The 22,364-nt window shown below is 35.4% G+C and overlaps 2 protein-coding genes across 2 annotated transcripts; both read right to left on the bottom strand.

The window, feature by feature from the left end:
• Positions 1-12,570: 12,570 nt before the first annotated feature.
• On the bottom strand, positions 12,571-13,212 carry LOC120416195 (uncharacterized). Its single transcript, XM_039577879.2, has 2 exons — positions 13,126-13,212; positions 12,571-13,062 (listed from the first exon to the last, which is right to left on the bottom strand). Exons 1-2 carry the CDS (start codon positions 13,174-13,176, stop codon positions 12,595-12,597), a joined length of 519 nt encoding a protein of 172 aa, XP_039433813.1. The 5' UTR covers positions 13,177-13,212; the 3' UTR covers positions 12,571-12,594.
• A 4,933-nt stretch (positions 13,213-18,145) lies between these two features.
• On the bottom strand, positions 18,146-21,927 carry LOC120416189 (sodium-coupled monocarboxylate transporter 1). The gene is made up of 7 exons (XM_039577873.2): positions 21,533-21,927; positions 20,502-20,661; positions 20,377-20,442; positions 19,486-20,216; positions 19,256-19,430; positions 19,000-19,202; positions 18,146-18,482 (listed from the first exon to the last, which is right to left on the bottom strand). The coding sequence occupies exons 1-7, from the start codon at positions 21,748-21,750 to the stop codon at positions 18,248-18,250; spliced, it is 1,788 nt and encodes a 595-aa protein (XP_039433807.1). The 5' UTR covers positions 21,751-21,927; the 3' UTR covers positions 18,146-18,247.
• Positions 21,928-22,364: the final 437 nt, after the last annotated feature.

The raw sequence follows: 22,364 nt of genomic DNA, 5'->3' as shown, positions 1-22,364 counted from the left end.
GCTGTACATTGGAATTTCATAAAAATGAAAAACATTTTTAAACAACCCCAATCATACTAAATATGATTATCAATGCAGAAAAATGCATTTTAGGTTGTTTTCAGTTGATTTAACTTCTATTTTCATGAAATTTTTTAAGTTTTTTGAAAAATATTTTTTTTGCCCTCTGATTTTTCAGACCAATTTCAAGGGGGGGGGGGCATAAACTTTTAAAATATTTGCAACGGCCTAAATAGTTAATAAAATTAAAACGCCCAAAACAAGTTTTGTTGAATCTAAATTGCAAAAAGGCTCATGGATGACTATTTCCGGAAATATTTTGCTAACGTTGAGTCACAGAAACACAGTATCTACAAGGCTGCGCCATATAATTGATGATTATTTTTTAATTCGTCAAAAAACTATGAATAAAGGGTTAGCTCGTTCATGAGATGCAGTCAGTAAACAATACCAAAAATGTAAATGCCATTATCTGAGAAAATTATAGGCCATTATTAATGGCCAGCTTTTCCATGTTTAAAATTAAACATATTGGAAGGATTAGGATCAAATGCAAATATTTGAAATTGATATGATATTAACCCTTTTTTGATCATTGTTTTTGAAATGATAAGGTAATTTCAAGAGTGTTTAATTTGTTTATTGTTACTTTTAAATTTCGTCGACTATGAAGTGCAGTTGCAACGTTTTTTCAGAATTGTTTGAACTGTGGTGGCGTGAGTTACTAAGAAACAAGAACCATGCCAATCGCCATTTCAACTTGAAAGATTTTTCAGAAATAGTCTTCTTGAAAAAAAAAAAAAACAGTTTTGAGTTTATTCAAGATTTGGATGTTTATTTTGCATTTTTATCAACTTGACTTGAATTTTCAATATTTAGCTTTAAAAATGCTGATGATTTCAACTAGACAGTTTTTTCCCCTGCAGCAGCTATTTGCTCTGAGCATTGAAGTAATGACCCAGGGCGTGCTTTTGATCTTGTGTTTTACTTTTTTCTTAACATCAAGCAACGTAAGTGACAATGAATAGAATTTAGTAAATATACTGGTCGACTTATCGCTATCGTAGCAGTCATTTACAGAGTTAAATTAAATCAAAAATAAAAAAAATGAAATGAGTTGAATGATGGTTCAAATACAAATTTCTATGTTGATCTGTGTTTTTTTATTCATGCTCGTCCCGAAATGCACCCAAGTCATCCAACGGACAATTAGTCACCCTCATTCGTTGATCTTAACTTGTGTTCGTAAGCAAATTAGCCTCAGAAAATCTCCCGGGAACCACGCGAGCTCATTACACCTTGGAGTCACGTGTTACGGTCCAGCACTGGTCCGGTCCTGCCTCTCTCTCGTACCAGAGAACAAGCATCATAAAAGCTGGGTCCGTTTTTGCGCCGGCTGCCTGAAGTGCCGCACACATTTTGGATGCACACGCCAAAAAGCCGTTGAAAGGGCGTAAAGTTTCTTAAGTGAAAGCTAACGAGTAGTTAAAACGTCGTAAACTCCAAACTCCCCGAGTTCTGCTTGTAAGACATCCAGTTTGGCTCGAGGGAAGTTTTACGAGCGTGGAACGGATCTTCCTGGAGGTGGAGGTCCGATGCAGTCGCCAAGTCAACCTCGAGAGGTACCAATTGCTCATGTGAGAATTCTTTTTATTGGGCGCAAATGCTGCAGGCAGACCGTTGGTGAGGAGTCGTCGCTTGGATTTGTCCCGGGGTTCCGAAAGTTTTCGAACATCGCGGCCAGGGTGCAGTTAAAAAGGTATAAAATACCCTTGGTTGCGTGGAGTCCACGTGCACTGCACGTGGAAAAGTAATAATAAGAAACAGATAACTTGCTAAGACAATGCGAGCAAGTAGATTCCAGGGTGAACTGATAATATGGGTACTCTTCTGTCTCTTCTGAACTCATCATGCATTTTTACTTCCAATTCAAATGATTATTTAAACCTTAAATGAATTGTCAAAGAAACAATATTTTTCTGCAAATAGTTACAATGTTGTTACAAAAAGGCAGTTGTTATTTAAAATAATCACTAATAATTAAAGGTAACACGATCCATACTTAATCATCCTGGTCCTCTTCAACTTCAAAAAATCTCCTGAGCTATAAAAAAATAATAATCCAAGATGGCAGCCATTCATTTGTTATTTCTACTAACAATCTAATTAATCTAACTGATCTCTTTTTTCAATAATAAGATAATAAACAATAGGTTTTTTTTAGGTCTTTCAGATAATCAAACTTCTGTTATACGATATTTTAAATACCCCTCCAAGCAAAAAATCCTTAGGGCATCTCCACCTCAGAGATCTAATTGCGTGGTACTTGTACGACAGCTAATTCAGCTTCGAGTTCATCCGTGTTTATCCGAACCTGTTGACAAAACTCAGATTAACCCGGAATTAAACGGGAGCAAATCATCTGGATGATGTTTTTTTTCAAGCAAAACATTGTGATTAGACCACGATTGGACCAACAAAGAGAAATCTATCCAAGCAATCTATCCTGCTACCTCTAAATGTAAACATACACTGGCGTGAGCCAGATCGACTGTGTGTTTACTAATCCAAACTTACCAAATTACATTGTTTTGCTTGAATTATAATTTACATGACAAGAAAACAAAAAAAAAACTGTGTTTTTCAGAAAAAACCCAAAATTTTGGTTATGTATTGAAACACCCAAAAGCAAACCTTTTTCTTCAGTTAAGTACGTTAGGGTTTAACCAAATTAGGTTAGAATTTTTATCTCTTATCCCACATTTAGTGCCCTTATAGTTTCCATAAAAATTGCATTACAAAAATTTGAAATTCAAAGTTCAATTTCAGATATCACACGTCGCAATTTTTTCACTAAATAAGCCATTTTCCGATCTTTTCGAAAAAAATATTTTGAAAATTTTTAAATCAAGGGCCAAACATTGAATATCTGCTAAAATGCTAGTCTTGATTTAAAAAATTTCAAAATATTTTTTTCGAAAAGATCGGAAGATATCACGAATTTTTTATGTATTAAAATTGAAAATCGGACCATTATTTGCTGAGATATGGCCATTAGAAAATGGTGGGTTATTTTGGTGAGATTAAGAAAACTTCAATTTTCGTGTTTCTTTTTCTAAAAGTGGCTCTATCTCATTTAGTGAAAAATGAATCCTATCAAAAATGGAGCGAAGAAAATTTAAAAAAATCAATTCCAGCCCAAAAATAGTAGTTTATGCAACAAGTTGCAAAAAGAGGATTTTTTCAGCACGAGTCGTACATTTATCCAACGAGGTTCACCGAGTTGGATAAATACGACGAGTGCTGAAAAAATCAAGTTTTGCAACGAGTTCCATACAACATTTTTTGCATTTCCAAAAAACACACACTGAGTGAAATTTTATGTCAAATTTTCATGTATTTTGTCAATAAATCGTTTAAATCAAAAAAATGTTGAAAAGTGTTACTTTTTGAAACAAATGCTGGAAAGTTCAACTTTTCAGCACCCATTTGAATGCTGAAAAGTAGAACTTTTCAGCATTTATTTTGAAAAGTGTTGCTATTCGATTCTGTTATTTTTGGTACAGAAAAGTAGGCTATTTCGTCGTTCAAGAATGACAGGAAAAGTAAGTAGTTTCACGACGGAATTGCAAAAAGTTTATTTTCAGAATAGTTTTTACTCGAACCTCTCCGATTACAGTGAAAATTTGAAGATATGTTAGTCAAACTTGTATGTTAGCTATTTTTTTTTTTGTATATGAAGCTAGGTGGTCTCGAGGTTTACATTTTGAAGCCGTTGCTTCGTATAAAAAATTGGTTTAATACAAACATGTTGGAATTTCACGGGTTTTCCTAAAAACACTGAAATTAAAATACACGCTACTTCTAGGAGACGACAATTACTATATTTCAATTACCAAAAACACACAATTCGTTCACATCATCTAAGCCTTTACAACATCAAAAGTCAAGCTTGCTCCACAAATTTTGGTATTTTCGCGTTCGATGACTATTTCGATGCGATAATTTCCTAGTGGATTTTTATTATGGTGTCGAAAAGTGATATTGAACATGTCGTGAGTTCCCTTCGGTATCGGACAGCCCGAGTAGCTCGGCTCAATGGATACGAACGGATCTTCGCTAATTTGCTCAAATTTGTGGCAAAGTTGTTCATGAAACGAACCTTGCACAACGAACGTATCATTGTGAGAATGCTTCAAAACCGTTGTGGTTAAGGTAATGCTTTGGTCAAAATCCTGCAGCAGCTGGACCGATCCCGAAAGGGATGTTTCGTACGGTTTGCTCGTCTCAATTTGTAGTTTACTTAAGTCGATGAATTCACAAGCGCGATGCGGAATGATCGATTTGAGAATAGGTTTAGTTTTGACTGGTTCCCCCTGTTGTGAAAAAGAGATAAATGATTATTGCATTCAAATTAATTTGAAATTGCTGAACAAACCTGTTCTAGTGCAGTAGACTTTACTATGCATTGAGCAATGATCAGCTGTAAATGAAACATGTCGATCAAATCGAATATTAGATTACACTGAATAGCACGCAAAATTCATAATTTTGTGTCCTCCAAAGTATAGTTAATTCAACTATAATGTTACAATAATTTGATGGTCACCTTGATTGTGAAGCCCACTTTAACCTGATTAGCTTCAACAATGTTCATGATGATTGCTTATGGCTACCTATTGTGAATAAATCCAAAAATTCCAACGGCGTAGAATTCGTCGAAATCGTTATTTCTTCCAAATTAGGCATAGCTTGGAAGTAGCAGAGCAATTCTGTACGAAATCGATCTTTTTTTTATTCTTGTATTTTTCAAATCGCCTGAAACTCTTTTGGTGCCTTCGGTATGCCCAAAGAAGCCATTTTGCATCATTAGTTTGTCCTTATAATTTTCCATACAAATTTAGCAGGCATACAAAAATGATACACGAAAATTTAAAAAGACTGTACCTTTTGAAGGTAGTTTTTGATCAATTTGGTGTCTTCGGCAAAGTTGTAGATATGGTTAAGGAATACATTGGAAAAATATACACTGTTAAAAAAATTGTGATTTTTTATTTCACTTTTTGTAGCTAAAACCTGATTTGCAAAAAAAAACACATGTTTTACATGTGTTAGGGGACAACAAATGCCAACTTTTCAAAAATGTCCAGCATGTGCAAAACATCTTTGACCGAATTATGAAGTTTTGAATCAATACCGATAAAAAGACGAAATTTTGGTTGCAAAAAAATTTTCAGGTTAATTTTTCGATGTAAATATAATTTGAAATCATAAATTACTTTAGTGACATTTTGATAAGGCCGATGCAAATATTTAAAAAAGTTTTTGTCCCTCGTCTCTGGCCGAGGTCAAGGGGGGGGAGGCAAATAATAAAAAAAATATATAAATTTAAATAACAAGCCATACTTTTCACATTTAAATTAAAAAAGTGTTTTAAAATGCATTTTACACTAGTTCAGTTGTTTTTCAATCATTAGTTTTCAAAAAATCTAAGATCTGACAAAAACAAAAATTGTATCGAAAAAAAAAGATTTTGCATCGAAAATTTTCAAAAAATCTTAAGATTTTTTAATAAACCCAAACATGCTAAAAATGATTTTAAACGCAGAAGAATGTATTTTAGTTTGATTTCAGCTGGTTGCACTTGAATTTTCATTAAAATTTTGAAGTTTATTGTAAACATATTTTTTTTGCCCCCTGATTATTCGGGCCAATTTTGAAGGGGGGGGGGGGGGGGGGGGGTTACAAAAACTTTTAAAAATATTTGTACCAGCCTAAAACGCACTGTTTTCAAGTTAAAGCCATTTTTCAGTAACTTTTTTGAAAAAATGGCAATTATTCATTAAAAAAAAAGAGCCCATGTTTGCTTACTTTTGATAAAAATATGTTTGAAAAGCTGAAAATTCTCTATATTTTGCTTTTTTCTTTGTTGATACGACCCTTAGTTGCTGTAATATTGCCATGCAAAGGTTTAAAATCAGGAAAATTGATGTTTTTCAAGCCTCACCCAAACAACCCACCTTTTTTTTCTAATGTCGCCGCAGCAACTAGTGGTCCGATTTTCAATGTTAAAATATGTAACATTCGTGAAATTTTACGATCGTTTCAATAGCAATATTTTTATTTTTTTCAATCAAGGCTAGCATTTTAAAAAGGCCATCATTCAATATATCGCACTTTCGAAGTGTTTGTCTTGATTAAAAAAAATTAATATCTTTTTCGAAAAGATCGGAAAATTTCACGAATTTTTCATATTTTTATGTTGGAAATCGGTCCATTAGTGGACGAGAAAAATATTTTTTTCTAAAGTGAGCACTAAATTTGAAAAAAATAAAAATAAAAAAGTTACCCAAAAATGCTTGAAAATGGTGCATTTTCATCAAAATTTCACTAAAGTATTTTTTTTATTGTAAATTCAATTTTGAATCGAAAAATGAAGTTGAAAATTTTTTGCGACGAATGTTTCGATTTTCTGAAGAAATCACTTTTGATTTAAGTCGAAGATTTTTTGCCCGTTCTGATTTTTTTTTGAAAAGTTGCCATTTGATTTCCCCAAAAAAATTCAGAAAATGAAAAAAAAAATGTTTTTTTTTGGCAAATCAAGTTTTAGTAACAAAAAGTGAAATTAACATTCACCAAAAAAAAACCGTGTACCAGTTTTTTTAGTGTTATCCATATCCATACCTACAATATTGCCGAAGGCACCAAATTGATCAAAAAATTCCTCCAAAAGATACAGATTTATGAATTTTCATACATCAATTTTGTATGGACAGCTAAAAAAATTATATAACTAAAATTATATGGACAAATTAATGATGCCAAATGGCTTCTTTGGGCATACCGAAGGCACCAAAAAAGTTTCAGCTGGATTATAAAAAAAAAAACAAAAAGAAAATCGAATAACCGAAATCTCAGAGAATTGCTCAGCACTCTTTTTCAAATTTACTAACTTTACCAATTACTGTCACCGGTGTAATCTCAATCACCCAAGTCCTAAAAAAATCCAACCCTAATCGAACTGTCATAAACTTCACATGATAATGATACCCTTCAGCCTGTGCACGCCGTCAACCAACCGACCGTCGTCGACCTGGTGCAAGGAAACAGCTAATTAAATTAGCTCTGGCAACGTTTTGTGGCCATACCGCGGTGGAAAATTTATTTATTGGCGGTAAACCAAGCACAATGGGAAACTTTTTTTCTCCAACTCGGAAAGCAAAAAAAAACAAAGAAAAATTGGCAAAACGGAAATTAACCTTCTTCTTTCGGCACATACTCACTTTTCCTCGGCGGAAAAGCCTTTTTTCCCCCGTGGCATGCAATCTCATTTATATAGACAATGCGGTTGTCTGGTTTGGCAGCGGCGTCTACTTGAATCACTGTTTCACGTCATAACGTGAATTTTTTCTCCAACCTGCGTGTGACTCACACAAGACATTTTCCCGCCGAATTATCGCAAATTGGCTGCCAGACAAGCTGTCCGGAAATGATACCTTCCCGATTCAATATCCCTCAAGCTGAATAAAAAAAAAAATTAAAACGGTTAATAATAGCAACGTAGATCAGACCCAGATTTGGCAGCCCCCACCAACCTCAAAATCGTTTAATTTTGAAGAAAAGCCAAACCAAAAAGACGAGACAAGAAAAGCCTCAAAGGAAAAACGTCCGACCTTGTTTGTTTTCCCCCCTCCCGACGACGGCAGGCGAAAAGCCGCCCATTTTGTTGACATCGCTTGAGCTCATCACTTTTCAATCACATCAAAGCATAATCGCGGAAAAATCCTTTTTTTAACCTGCTCCACGAAAATTTAAGAAAAAAAAATGCACAATATCAACCGGGCTCAATCTGTTTCATCTTCCTGATTTTCCCTGTCATATCAAAGATTTTTTTCTTTTCACTCTTTGGCGGTGTCATTTTGTGGGGGTGTGGATGACACGACGACGGTAAATGGGTAACGTGGCGCAGGGAAATTAAATCAACCGTGTTTACCCCGTGTTTTTTTTTATTTTGTTGGGAAAACGATTTGACTTTGATCACTTTGTAAAGAAAATTACGTCGAAAAAAATCATCGATCTAATTTTGTTTGCGCTTTTGATAATTTTATTATATTTTTGTTGTTGTTGCAGCTTTTCAACATTTTTTAAATATGTTCGATCTGAATCTAAAAAGTATTGGCCAATCTGACGATTTTTTAAACCCCACTAAAAATTCAATTTTTGGCTTCCAACACAAAAAACACAATTCAATTATCCAACATTCTTAAATTCCGCCATCTGTTTCTGTTGAATTTCACATTTTTTTTGCATTTAATCAAAAAAGAGGTTCAGCCAAACAAATGTTCATAATTCTACAAAAACTGCTATGTTTAACCTCTGATAAATACGGCAAATGCTACATTAAGTAGACGGATATCTGTAACACCACTCATCCTTCAAATTAAGTTTAAAATATTGTAATTAATTCTCAAGTACAACAAATTAACCAAATTTTAAGCTTAATTAAATAAAGTTTAGATAACGGTTACACAAAATATATAATTTATTGCTTAGTAATAGGCAATTTTAGGGGTTATTTAAATAAAAATAATAACAAAAATCTGAAAAATGTAAAAAAATGACATGATTTTATTATTTTATTCAACTTACAAGTGTTGTGCTGTTCGCTACTCCCACATATTGCATGCAATTTTTGGATTGTATGCAACAGCGACGTACCGCCCTAATTCTCCATACAAACTTTGAAGAAAAGCCTCGGCCTCGGCTCAGACAAAATATTTTTGAAAAAATCAAAATGCACGTGATACTGGGGACTTTGAGTTGAGCCTGCGCAGTCATTTTTATCAATTTTTTTGGTCAGTGTAAATTGTAAAATATGTTTAATAGAACATGAACATGATATATGAAAAAAATGAATTTAAAAAATAACCTTAAATATTACATTGATTGATATCAATTTATTTGTTCAATTCTTTCTTTTTTAGACATTTTTAAAGAAATTTTTCAAGCTTTTCAAGTCATGTCATATAAACAAATAAAAAAAATATTTATAAATAGATGAAATACTTATCTAATTTTAATCACACCTAGGATAAAACCTGGTGGTTCATTTGGAATCCAAAACACAATAAGTCCGTTGCAAATATTTTTTGAAGTTTATGTCCCTCGACTCGGACCAAAGTTCAAAGGGGTTGGGAAGGGGCAAAAAAAAATTGAAATTACAAGCCAATGTTTCAACATTTTGGATGAAAAATGTTTTAAAATGCATTTATACGCGTCCAGTTGTTTTTCAATCATCAGTTCTCAAAATATCGATGCATTTACGGAAAAAATATTTTCGGGAAAAAAAACTTTTTGGGGGACTGTACATTGGCATTTCATATAAATTCAAAATGTTTTTAAAGGAGTTCAAACATGCTTAATATATTTATAAACGCAGGAAAATGTATTCTAACTGGTTTTAAGTTGATTAAACATACATTTTATTACAATTTTTAATTTTTTCGAAAACATTTTTTTGCCCCCTGATTTTTCGGACTAACTCTGAAGGGGGGAAAATATTTGCATTGGCCTAAAGAGCAAAAAAAGATCCATTTTTAATTTCTTAAAGGCTATTTAAAAACGGTCGTCCTTGTATATATTGAGCTGTAGATGATCACTTCAAAAACACCAAATTTCACGCAAATTTTGCGGAACATGGAAAATGTTCAAATAACACAGAAAATCTTATGTTTAAATCACAGAAACCACTTTGCTTCATTGTATATTATTCTTCAATAAGGCCGTTGCAAATATTTTTCATAGTTTATCTCGCCCCCTTCAAAATTAGCCCGAAAAATTAGGGGGCAAAAAATATTTTTTCGAAAAACTAAAACTTTTTTATCAAAATGAATGTTTAATCAACTGAAAACCAGTAAGAATACATTGCCCTGCGTTTATAATTATATTTAGCATGTTTGAACTCCATTAAAAACATTTTGAATTCATATGAAATACCAATGTACAGTCCCCCAAAAAAAAATATTTCGCGAAAATATTTTTTCCGTAAGTGCATCGATATTTTTTTTTGATTGGAAAACAACTAGACGCGTGTGAAATGCATTTTAACACATTTTTTTTTCATGCAAATGCTTGTTAGGCTGGTACAAATATTTTTAAAAGTTTTTGTCACCCCCCCCTTCAAAATTGGCCCGAAAAATCAGGTGGCAAAAAAAATATTTTTACAATAAACTTCAAAATTTCAATGAAAATTCAAGTGCAACCAACTGAAATCAAGTTAAAATACATTCTCCTGCGTTTAAAATCATTTTTAGCGTGTTTGGGTTTATTAAAAAATCTTAAGATTTTTTGAAAATTTTCGATGCAAAATCTTTTTTTTCGATACAATTTTTGTTTTTGTCAGATGTTAGATTTTTTGAAAACTAATGATTGCAAAACAACTGAACTAGTGTAAAATGCATTTTAAAACACTTTTTTTCATTTAAATGTGAAGACTATGGCTTGTTATTTAAATTTTTATATTTTTTTATTTTTTTGCCCCCCCCCCTTGACCTCGGCCAGGGCTGAGGGACAAAAACTTTTTTAAATATTTGCATCGGCCTTATTTCAATTTTTATATTTTTTTAAAACTTTTTTAAACTCTTTAAACTTTTTTTCGTGAAATCGCGATAACTTGTGATGTTTATAAGCAAACCCCTTATGTCTATATATCAAAATTTTTATAATTGTCTGCTCTACAACTTTGTAGAACATTGTTGTACTCTAAAAAATAACCCTGCAAAGTTAGAAAAAACACGAAATTTTAAAATGATTTTTTTTTTCTAAATGAAAAAATTACCCTTCTGGGTCAATGTAGATTCCAAAAGTACATTAAATTTCCCATAAAATGACATATTTCTAATTTTTTTACAGTCGAGTTACGGAAATGGGAGAATTTTTAAAACTTTTTTATTGTTTTTTTTTTCGATGAAAAATACGTTTTTTCGGAATTCTGAGTACGCCATCAACTCGAGCGTCTAATTTTACATAAAAATCCCTTTGACACCAAATTTCTATCTCATCACCGTTTCAGGCTGCAAATTGTTGAAAAACACCTCTTTTTTCGCATGTTAAAAAATGGAAGGGGTCGTACCGCCCCTCCGTCACGAGATATCAAAAAACGGACCTTGAATTCGTGATCAAGGACAAAAGTTACCCCTTAGGACAAAGATTCACGCAAATCGAAGAGGGGTCGGGGCAACTGCTGTGCGAGTTGGCGGAGAATTACTCATTATCATTGATTGAACATGCTTTTTTTTAAATTCGTCTTTTTTTATCGAATTTTATTGAATTTCCTATCAAAGTAAAATTCAACAATCTTGTCCTACCAAAATGAGTAAACTACTTTGCCAATCTTTAAACTGTTTCGAATATATGGAATTACTGTACCGTATTTCAGCTTCGTCCAAGGGCAATTATTCGCGCGTTATGAATATGATTGAAACTAATGAGATTAAAACTAGCTGGTGGATGAGCCATTATAGTCGAGTTAACGAAATTTTGATGGAGTGTATAAAAGTGTATGCCGTTTGTAGTTTGGCTTCAAATTGTTTAGATCATCATGTTTTCTTTACTGTTGATCGCAGCTCAATGTATAATAACATTTTCAGCATTAGAACAACAGGTACTTTTCGCAGTTATACAAACTTTTAATTTCAATTCAACAATCTTTGATTCAATTTCAGCAGAAAATGTGGTTAAAATCGTTTCTACAAATCTGGTCGATTTTTCACCAGCAGATTATATCATGGAAATGATGATTTCACGCAAAGAAGTCATGCTGGGTAATGCAAAGCTGTTTTTCACAATAGTACAGGGTTAGTTGGTTGAGTGATGTGTTCAAATTGAGTCACATATACGATTGCAAGAAATTAACAGTTTCATCTCAATCATTTATCTGTTTGTCGTTGCGTTTTTTTTTTTCATCAAACTTAATTTGTCTTCCTCCATCAACTGCTCATTTCGATTCCATTCAAATGCCATAAAACCCGTTATCCTTTCCAAACCCCGTTTTTGTGAGTCATTAACTTTCAATACGACAAACCAATTGATCTGTTTCAGAATGCTATTAGTTCCAGTGGTCTAGCACCACTCCCGGCAGTGAATGCCAAAAACTGCAAGAAATTAGCTTTTTGCTGAGCGCCATTTGGAGTACAGTCTTTGCAAGTCTGGTAGCTGCAAGTAAAAACACTTTTTCATTACCAGATTTCAACGTCTTGTACTTTGGGCCAAATCCACCACAATTCCCGGAATCAATGGCAAAGCATAGACAAGAGATGCGTCTTTTTGCCAAAACTTCTAATTAAAGATGAGCCGAAGAGATAGGTAAATTGTCTGTGAGTCTGAAGGGGCACAGAAGGGCTTAATAAACGCTCTTACTCTGGTGTCATTTGAACTTTTTGCCTAATAATGAGCATTGCAGGGGATGAAGACACCGACTCCGTGAGTCGTAGGAAAGATGGCGCAAAAACTTTGACAATAAAAACCAAAAACCGAAAACGAACAAGATGTTTTCCGATTTTTCTTCTCAGTTAAGTAAAGATTTATTTCGAATTATTAACGAATACTAACAACAAACTCCATTCCGATGATTTGTCGTTCCTCCTCGAAAACCCTCGACCTTAGTTTGTACGTCCCAGCGGGGATGATCGGCGGAAACATGGACTCGTTGAACTCGTAGTCGTCGACGGTGATGTTGATCTTGGGAAAGGGACACACTCCGGCCGGCGGCAGGTTGGACACTTCCCGCAGGTGTGGCAGAAACATCCGCTCCGAGTCCATGTACTCACACATCGGATTTTCCTTCCGGAGCAGCAGGCGATTGAAACTTTTGCTGATGGGGTCCCGCTGGAGGATTTCCAGCACCACTCGGGCGTCATTGCCCAGATTTCGTAGCATGTAGTACGTGCCGGAGATCCGGAAAGAGTTGCGCGACTTGCGGGACAGCCGAATGGTGCCCAGGTTGAACGCCGTGGGATCGCTGGCCGGATCGGGCTGCAAGCTTTCGATGGTGATTTCGTAGAGCTGGAAAATTGTTTATTTCATTACTGAACTTTTTAAGTTCAGAAATAAAATAAAAATACTGACCGAAACTGACGCAATGCATGCCAGCACGAAAAACCATCTAAACAACTCCATGATCACAGACTTAATTGAAGGAGAAAGATGCTTGTGCTGCGGAGTACATCCAGTAACAACGTGAGTATTGATTGATAGAATTGATTAGACAAACAAAAACATTGTTTACTGCAAGAATCGGAATCGTGATTTGTTGGGATTGAATTAGCATAGGTCATGCACAAGTTGTGGTAAACTAAGTTTTAAACATTGCACGTACAGTGAGTCAAATATTTGTCCAAACCCTCCCCCCCCCCCCCAGTTACCGTATGGAAACTTTTTGTGATGTAAAAGTACATAAAATTCGACTAAAGTTTTATACATCAATCGACGCCGAAGAAATGATCTCTTCAAGATCCAGTCATTTAACTTGTAAAAAACTTATTCTTAAAACATACAAAAATAGTGTACTAAAAAAAAGTTCACAAAAGAGGTCAAATAAACGCCGTACCCCTAATAAAAGTACAAAATCTGATCGGTTTAAGGGAATTCTTTAATGAAATGTAGTTTCTGTGTCGAAAACATGTACCTCTAGCCAGTTTGTAACAACTTTGAACTTCCGATAACTTTGTTTAGTAAGTTTATTTTAAAAAAAAATGTCAAGTTAATCTTATCAAAACATTCGTTAATAAACTACTATTTTTATAAAATTGCTATTTTATGTTGTAAGTCACATATACGATTGGAATAATCTCTATTGAACAAGTTTCAACAATATTTGTTCAAAAATGTTTCATCTTTTTTTTCTGACATTTTTCGACCAAAAACACTGTTTTCCGGATCCGGATTTCCTCGGAAACGGTTTAACCCCCAGAGGGAACTTTTATGGTGATCAGAAAGAGGACAAAAAAAAACCTACCTCTTGCAATTCGAAGCATCCGAATTCGTCCACTACAGCCCGATTACGAGTCCAAGTTTTATACATGCATTTGTATTACAAGACTAAGCTTTTGAATCATAAAATTCAGATCACTTGATTGGAATAAATCAATTAATGTTTTTTTAATATGATACCCAGCAGATTTTTTTTTGTTTTGCATTCACAAAACCCAGATTTTATACAATTCCATTTTTTCTGAATTTCTCCAATTTTTTTCGAGATATTCGAGCTGATCATTAAAAATGGGGATATCATAGTTTTGATCTTTTTCAATTTATATTATATTTCAAGTTTAGTATTCAATCAATATGTAATCAACAAATATTTACAATTGCAACAAAAAATATTTTGAAAAAATAAGCTTTTTTCACTGTCATCTTAATTTTCATTCTTAACTCGCGTTGTCTCGGGAGCTATTGGTTAGTTTCCAATGTTATATAATAAAATTTTATGAAATTTTCTGAACTGAACTGTTAAGAAATTTAAAAATTAAGCTTAGGGTAATTTTTGGTATAACGAAATCGGGAAAAGTTACCCCGACCCCTCTTCGATTTGCGTGAAACTTTGTCCTAAGGGGTAACTTTTGTCCCTGATCACGAATCCGAGGTCCGTTTTTTGAAATCTTGTGATGGAGGGGCGATACGACCCCTCCCATTTTTGAACATGCGAAAAAAGAGGTGTTTTTCAATAATTTAGAGCCTGAAAAGGTGATGAGATAGAAATTTGGTGTCAAAGCGACTTTCATGTAAAATTAGACGCCCGATTTGATGGCGTACTCAGAATTCCGAAAAAAATCGTATTTTTCATCGAAAAAACACTAAAAAAGTTTTAAAAATTCTCCCATTTTTCGTTACTCGACTGTAGAAATTTTTGGAACATATCATTTTATGGGAAATTTAATGTACTTTTCGAATCTACATTGACCCAGAAGGTATTTTTTTCATTTAGAACAAAATTTTTCATTTTAAAATTTCGTGTTTTTTCTAGCTTTACAGGGTTATTTTTTAGAGTGTAACAGTAATCTACAAAGTTGTAGAGCAGACAATTACAAAAAAATGATACATAGACATAAGAGGGTTGCTTATAAACATCACGAGTTATCGCGATTTTACGAAAAAAAAAGTTTTGAAAAAGTTACTTTTTGCGTTTCTCTTTGTTTCGTCGTCCGTGTCTGTCGCGGGTGACCATGAACGGCCATGTTCATGTTAGGACAAAGTTTCACGCAAATCGAAGAGGGGTCGGGGCAACTGCTGTGTGAGTTGGCGGAGAATTACCCCTTAATATTTAAAAATGTTTAACATGATAAGCTTTTTGATGATTTAAAAATCTAGAATTTATTTTGAATGGAACAAAAATATAATATGACAAAGAAAATATAATAAAAAATCTTACCAATCGAACGTGCCAAAAAAATACGGCTAATTAAATGACACTGAGGAAAAACTTTTTTTCACAAAATTCAAAATACTGTTTCTCAGCAACCAGCAGTCCCGATATAAAAAAGGATCAAAGGTCCAGATCGCAAAATCAAGTAAAAAATGGATTTACCGAAAAATTGTAAAGTTTTGGAGCTTTGGTGTCTTCAGAAGAGTTGTTGCCAATGGAAAGCGGCAACTTTTGGTTTGGTTGAAAATAAAAGTGGTTCAAGATTAGTGTGATTTTTTTTTATTTATTAAGGACCTTTTATATAAGGTGATTTTGAAAATCTAACTTTTCAGATTTTTTTGACATTTTTTTTCTTGTGGAAAGTTGTTGGTTTTGCAAAATCAAACAACTTTGTGGGAGACACCAAAATTTTATCTCGCTATCTACGCCTTCTACGACCAAATTTATAGATCTGGGCAAATAACAGTTTGATGAACATAGCAATTCAGGGTTATTTTCTCAGAGAAAATTTATGTTTGGGTACTTTCAAAACTGAGCAGTTCTCTACGAAATCGGTTTTTTTTTTATCCAGGTGAAACTTTTTTGGTGCCCAAAGAAGTCATTTTACATCATTAGTTTGTCCATATAATTTTCCGTACAAATTTGGCAGCTGTCCAATAAAAAAAATGGTGTATGAAGATTCAAAAATCGGTATCATTTGAAGGAATTTTTTGATCAATTTGGTGCCTTGGGCAAAGTTGTAGATATGAATAAGGACTACTTATTTGTTTAAAAAAATTGGTGATATTTAATTTAACTTTTTGTCACTAAAACACGATTTGCAAAATAAAACACTATTTTTGTTCTGTTTTTTTATATATCTTTTAAGGGACATAAAATGCCAATTTTTCAGAAATTTTCAGGTTTTGCAAATTATCTTTGGCCGAGTTATGATTTTTTGAATTATTACCGTTTTTTCAAAAAAATCGAAATATTGATCGCAAAATTTTTTAACTTAATTTTAAATGTAAAATCATAATTGCAACCAAAAAGTACATTAGTGAAATTTTGATAAAGGGCATGTTTTCTAAGTCTCACCCAAACAACCCACCATTTTCTAATGTCGATATCTCAGCAACTAATGGTTTGATACCAAGACTAACATTTTAAAAGGGCGTAACATAAAATGTTAGCCGGGATTTAAAAAGTTTGAAAATATTTTTTTTGAAATCTTTAGATTTATGAATTTTTATACCTCATTTTTGTATGGACTGCTGCCAAATTTTTACAGAAAATTATATGGTCGTTAAACAATGTATTACAAATACAGTCCAGACTCGATTATCCGAAAGGAACGGAAAAAATGTTTTTTGGATGTCATATTTTTGATTGACGAGATAAAGTTCGACCCCAAAACTTCTCTAAAGTGATAAAAAAAAAACAAATTTAAATTCAATTGATGATGATACACTGAAAAAATGCATTTGTCAATTTTTATGGCTATCAACAATTTTATTTTAACTAAAATTGGTTCACAGAGTGTACTTATGGTCAAAAAAGTAAGATTCAAAATATAATCCGATTTAATATTACGTGATTTAATTATTTTAAGCACCATACATACCAAAGGGACAATCGAATTTAGGCTGGATTTTAGTTAGAAATCAACAAATTTATTTGTTTTTCAAAAGAAAATATTCTGTTATTATTTTTGCTTACTTATTTGTTGAGAAAGATTTGAAAGGAGTAAACAAAAAAATGTTAATGTTTAATGTGGGAATTAGAAGTCAAATTAATTTCACTTCAACATCTCTTACACTTTTACATCTCTTAGAATTTCGTATCGTTAACCGAACCCATTCATTCTCATCCAAGAAGATAAAGTACCAAACCAAAAACGTCATCAACCGGGCAACAACAGAAACTGCGATTGCTTAAATAAAAAAAAAGATCCAAACGAAAAAATGACCCAACATAAACCATATCAGCCGCACGAAATCATAATTTATGCTTTTCGATGGCAGCAGATGAAGGAAAAGGCACCACCAACTCTAAGAAAGCCACAAACCAACAAACCACTAGAAAGTGAAGAAGGCGAAAAAATCGCGGACAAGAGATCGCATAAATTAATTAATGAAATTAACAATAAATCATGAAAATTTAATTTAAAAAATCCACAAATTTCCCGTTTGGATCTCCTTTTAAGTGTATCAACGCAGAAAGGGATACACGAATATTTTTTTTCCTTCTACCCTTTCCGGATCAGCTTCTGGGGTGGGAGGGTGTGTTTCCCCTGGTGACGAAGGATTTCCAAGATGTTGGGAAAAAATTACAATCCTTTTCCGCAGCTACCACACTGTTCCCCTCTGGGACGCAGCTACCCCCGTCCAACTTACAAGTTCACTCCTTATTAATCGCTGGTTTTTTTTTTGTGCTCCCATTCATCCTGCCCATTGTGGTCACAAGAAATATCAAATATTTACTTTTAATTTTGATTTTTTTTATCAACTTGGCTTCAGGAAGTTTTTTTTTTGTTCTTTGAATTTTTCAATCGCCCGTTTTTGCAAGTTCAACTCTTTCACCAACTTTCACTGCAGTGGTAGTAACCAGTCGACCTTTAATGGGCTTCGATGTCGCATAAAAAGTATAATGGCCCAACGCTGCAACTTGACCGAGAAATGAAAGATGGCCAAAGGCCATCGGGAAACCCTTTTCGCCAAGGATTGTGTTCTTTCTTTCTCAAAGAGAACAAGTCTTTTTAATTTCAAAGTTTTTCTTTCCACTTTTCCGCGCCATCGTCATTCAATTTAAAAGTTGGTCTGGAACTTGATCCGGATTCCCCCTTGGTTAGTGGAACGCCGAATCGGCCAGCTCTATCCGGGGCTGGCTGTGGGCCACCTTGCGGCGCCGTCGCCGGTCCAGGATCCGCTCGACGAACGGCGCAAACAGCTTCGGGTTCATCTCGTCCGGGTTGTTCGGGCCAAGCAGGAAGGAGATGATGCCGGCGATGACGATCGTGATGAGCGCTCCCATAAGAGTGTACCACAGGTAGGACACGTGGTACAGGGCGAAGCCGGGATCACTGTGGGATGATTTAGATTAGATGTTTTTAGGTTATCGCAAAGAAAAATATCTAAAATCAACAGTCAACAGTCAACAGTCAACGTAAAACGTCAAACGTCAAACAGAATCAAAATCAGAATCAAAATCAGAAACAGAATCAAAATCAGAATCAGAATCAGAATCAGAATCAGAATCAGAATCAGAATCAGAACCAGAACCAGAACCAGAACCAGAACCAGAACCAGAACCAGAACCAGAACCAGAACCAGAACCAGAACCAGAACCAGAACCAGAACCAGAACCAGAACCAGAACCAGAACCAGAACCAGAGCCGGAGCCGGAACCAGAGCCGGAGCCGCAGCCGGAGCCGGAACCAGAGCCGGAGCCGGAACCAGAGCCGGAGCCGGAGCCGGAATCAGATTATGAGATAGTGCTGGAGTTATAGTCATTGTCATATTCAGTTTCACAGTCAGTGTCAGAGTAGAAATCAGAGCAAACAATCAATTCCTAGTCTTATAATCTTAAGAACGCCATACCTCGGTGGTTCAACTACGGGTGGCACCGTTGCGTTGATCGCTAGCATGCTCATCGGTTCCGATGCAATGAAATGATAGCTGCAACCTTGAGTATCAACAGGTTTGGGATTGAACGCCAACTCACCGCTTGCGATGGCTATTTGCGCTTTGAAGCAAACCCATGACATGATGACTAAGCCGATGGTCCCTCCAATGATGGCACCCTGAGAAAAGCATGAACTAGAAAACTCGCCAATCGAAGATCAAATTTTGTTACCGTTCCCTCAATCCACGGAATCAGAACTCCGATAGTGAAGATTCCCAAAAGTGGACCATTGCTAACGCTTCCCAAACTCATGGAGAGTTGCAGAACTGCGCCCAGCTTTTCGACGACCAGTACCAGAACGACGCAAAGCGCACCAAATATTCCAACTACTGCCCGCATGATGATCCTGTATTGAAGGTTCTTAAAAGTTAGCAGAACTAAAAGATTCACTTATAACTTACGCAGTAGCTCTCTCGCTGAGTGGCCTGTTGGAGAACGGCTTGAAAAAATCCTCCAGCACAACGGCGGACATTGAGTTCAGCCCTGTTGACAGTGAACTCAAAGCCGCGGAGAACACACCAGCTACGAACAGCCCCGGAAGTCCCGGATAATCCCCAAGGGTATCCATCACCAGCAGTGGAAGAAGCTGATCCTTGGCTTTGGCCAACTTCGTCGTCAACGGGTCACAGTCGTGGTACTTAGCGTAGATCAGCAGTCCGCTGTAGCAGCACAGGGCCAGCAAAATCAGTGTTCCAGCGATAAACGTCCATAGAGCCCGTTTAGCATCCTGAAGAGTCGGTAGAGACAGGTATCTCTGGATCATATTCTGACTCACGGCGTTCGTCTTCAACCAGTACACAACCCCACCAATCACGCACGAGTAGATGCTATGCCTGGTGGTCATATCGAACCTCATATCAGGTCCCTCAATCCTTCCACTGGACACCGCCCGATCCATGACCACCGAAAACCCACCCACATCGTACGTCCCCTTAACGATGATCAGCAGCATAGCGCCGAACATCAGCACTGTCTGGATGACGTCGGTCCAAACGACGGCCTTCAACCCACCCACACAGGTGTAAAAGATGCAAATTACGCATACCAACGGCGTAATTAGATGCACGTTGACCCCCGTCACCTGGTTGAAGGCCAAGGCCGGAACGTAGATCACGATCGGCAACCACGCCATCTGCAACGAAAGCAACGCAATCAACGGGACGATTGGCGATGTCAAAACATGAGTTTCTTGGAAATCCTCAATTGAATGATGAATGCTTTCCGTCGTGGTCAGCGGTTTGCTCTCAATTGGTGTTCTCAGAGAGAGGTCGTGACGTTGCAAGATTTCTTACCGTGGCAAATGTGAACAGTACCGATCCAAACAGTCGTATCCGTTTGTCGAAGCGGGTTTGAAGGTACTGGAAGAAACTTTTGTTAGAAGTTCCAAAAAACCAAAATGCTTAGAAATATTGCTCACTTGATAGGTTGAAGTGAGCTGGAGGTTGTGGAATACCGGCAGGTAGATGTACATCATGATGAAGCCCATCGAGATGACGCCGCCAACGATGTACATGTACTGGACACCGTACACGTAGATCTCCGTTGGAGTTCCCAGCAGTGAGATGCCAGAGATGAAGCTGGATGTTGGGTGGGAACATAGATTTGGATTTGAAGACCAACAAGAATTGAATTCATCAATTCCCCTAATCTCAACTCTCATTCCCTTGAAGAATGATTCTTTGAATCCTAAGAATCTTTAAATCTTCAAATCTTCAAATCTTTGAATCTTCAAATCTTCAAATCTTCAAATCTTCAAATCTTCAAATCTTCAAATCTTCAAATCTTCAAATCTTCAAATCTTCAAATCTTCAAATCTTCAAATCTTCAAATCTTCAAATCTTCAAATCTTCAAATCTTCAAATCTTCAAATCTTCAAATCTTCAAATCTTCAAATCTTCAAATCTTCAAATCTTCAAATCTTCAAATCTTCAAATCTTCAAATCTTCAAATCTTCAAATCTTCAAATCTTCAAATCTTCAAATCTTCAAATCTTCAAATCTTCAAATCTTCAAATCTTCAAATCTTCAAATCTTCAAATCTTCAAATCTTCAAATATTCAAATCTTCAAATCTTCAAATCTTCAAATCTTCAAATCTTCAAATCTTCAAATCTTCAAATCTTCAAATCTTCAAATCTTCAAATCTTCAAATCTTCAAATCTTCAAATCTTCAAATCTTCAAATCTTCAAATCTTCAAATCTTCAAATCTTCAAATCTTCAAATCTTCAAATCTTCAAATCTTCAAATATTCAAATCTTCAAATCTTCAAATCTTCAAATCTTCAAATCTTCAAATCTTCAAATCTTCAAATCTTCAAATCTTCAAATCTTCAAATCTTCAAATCTTCAAATCTTAGAATATTTCAATTTTTGAAACGACTAATTTTGTTTGAAGTTCTTTTGATGACACTATTCTAAAGTAATCCGGACATAAGCACTGCGCCCGTTACCTGGCTATTAGCGACAGCGACACCGGAATCACTCGCATCTGGCGCCCCCCGACGAGATAATCCGCCTCGGCTCCACCCTTTTTCGCCTTTTTCTTAATGAACCCAAAGTACACTCCAATCATGGCACAGCTAATTAGCATCAGCACAAACACCACATAATCGTACAGGCCGAACTTTTGCAGCGAAATCTTCACGTCGTCCACGTTCAGGATGGCCATTGTGGAGGAAATTATTTTGCTCCACTTTTTTTCTTGATTTTAAATTTTAAGTTTCCACTGACTTCATGTAATTAACGTTTCGGCGCACGCGATGTCATCTTCAAGATTACTTTTTTACCCTCTCACAACTTGACACGAGCTTTCTCGAAAGACGAAATCCGAAGTGTAGTGGTCAAGATCCAGCGTTCAACTGACCGGATTGATAAAAGATAACAATGCATTAAAGTGATGCAAAATTACGTCTTGTTAGAACGTCCAAGAAGTACGCTTCAAATCGTGATGAAATCCGTGTTTGTACACACTCAGAAATTTGTTCCAATTCCACGTTGAAAATTGACAACCAAAAGAACTCACAATTTCTCTCCGTGCCGCGAGGAGTTTTGAGGTAAGTAGGGTACATTATCCAATTTTCAAAGGTTTGCGATGGCCAAGTGGAAAATTGTCACCGCGAACGAAACAGATGACTCGGTCGCAATCGCGAACGAGAGTCGTTTTATTGTTGTGGTTTTTTTTCATGTGCTTGTACTGGTACTGATTGTAACAAGATCGTTTGGGAGCAATTTGTGTTTATTTTTAAGCCTCTTTTCTAAAGGGTTTCGGACTCTTGGGATGAG

The sequence above is a fragment of the Culex pipiens genome, chromosome 3 (assembly GCF_016801865.2).
Source record: "Culex pipiens pallens isolate TS chromosome 3, TS_CPP_V2, whole genome shotgun sequence".
NCBI classification, from domain to species: Eukaryota; Metazoa; Arthropoda; class Insecta; order Diptera; family Culicidae; genus Culex; species Culex pipiens.
This window is presented reverse-complemented; position numbering and strand designations above follow the sequence as displayed.

Excerpts from the sequence above, each read along its gene's own strand:
- LOC120416195 (XM_039577879.2), bottom strand. The coding sequence starts at position 13,176 with ATGGAGTTGTTTAGATGGTTTTTCGTGCTGGCATGCATTGCGTCAGTT. Across the intron at positions 13,063-13,125 it reads CATGCATTGCGTCAGTTTCG|CTCTACGAAATCACCATCGA; the intron begins GTCAGTATTTTT and ends ACAATTTTCCAG.
- LOC120416189 (XM_039577873.2), bottom strand. The coding sequence starts at position 21,750 with ATGGCCATCCTGAACGTGGACGACGTGAAGATTTCGCTGCAAAAGTTC. Across the intron at positions 20,217-20,376 it reads TACTGTTCACATTTGCCACG|ATGGCGTGGTTGCCGATCGT; the intron begins GTAAGAAATCTT and ends CTTTCGTTGCAG. Across the intron at positions 19,203-19,255 it reads TTCCGTGGATTGAGGGAACG|GGTGCCATCATTGGAGGGAC; the intron begins GTAACAAAATTT and ends TGCTTTTCTCAG.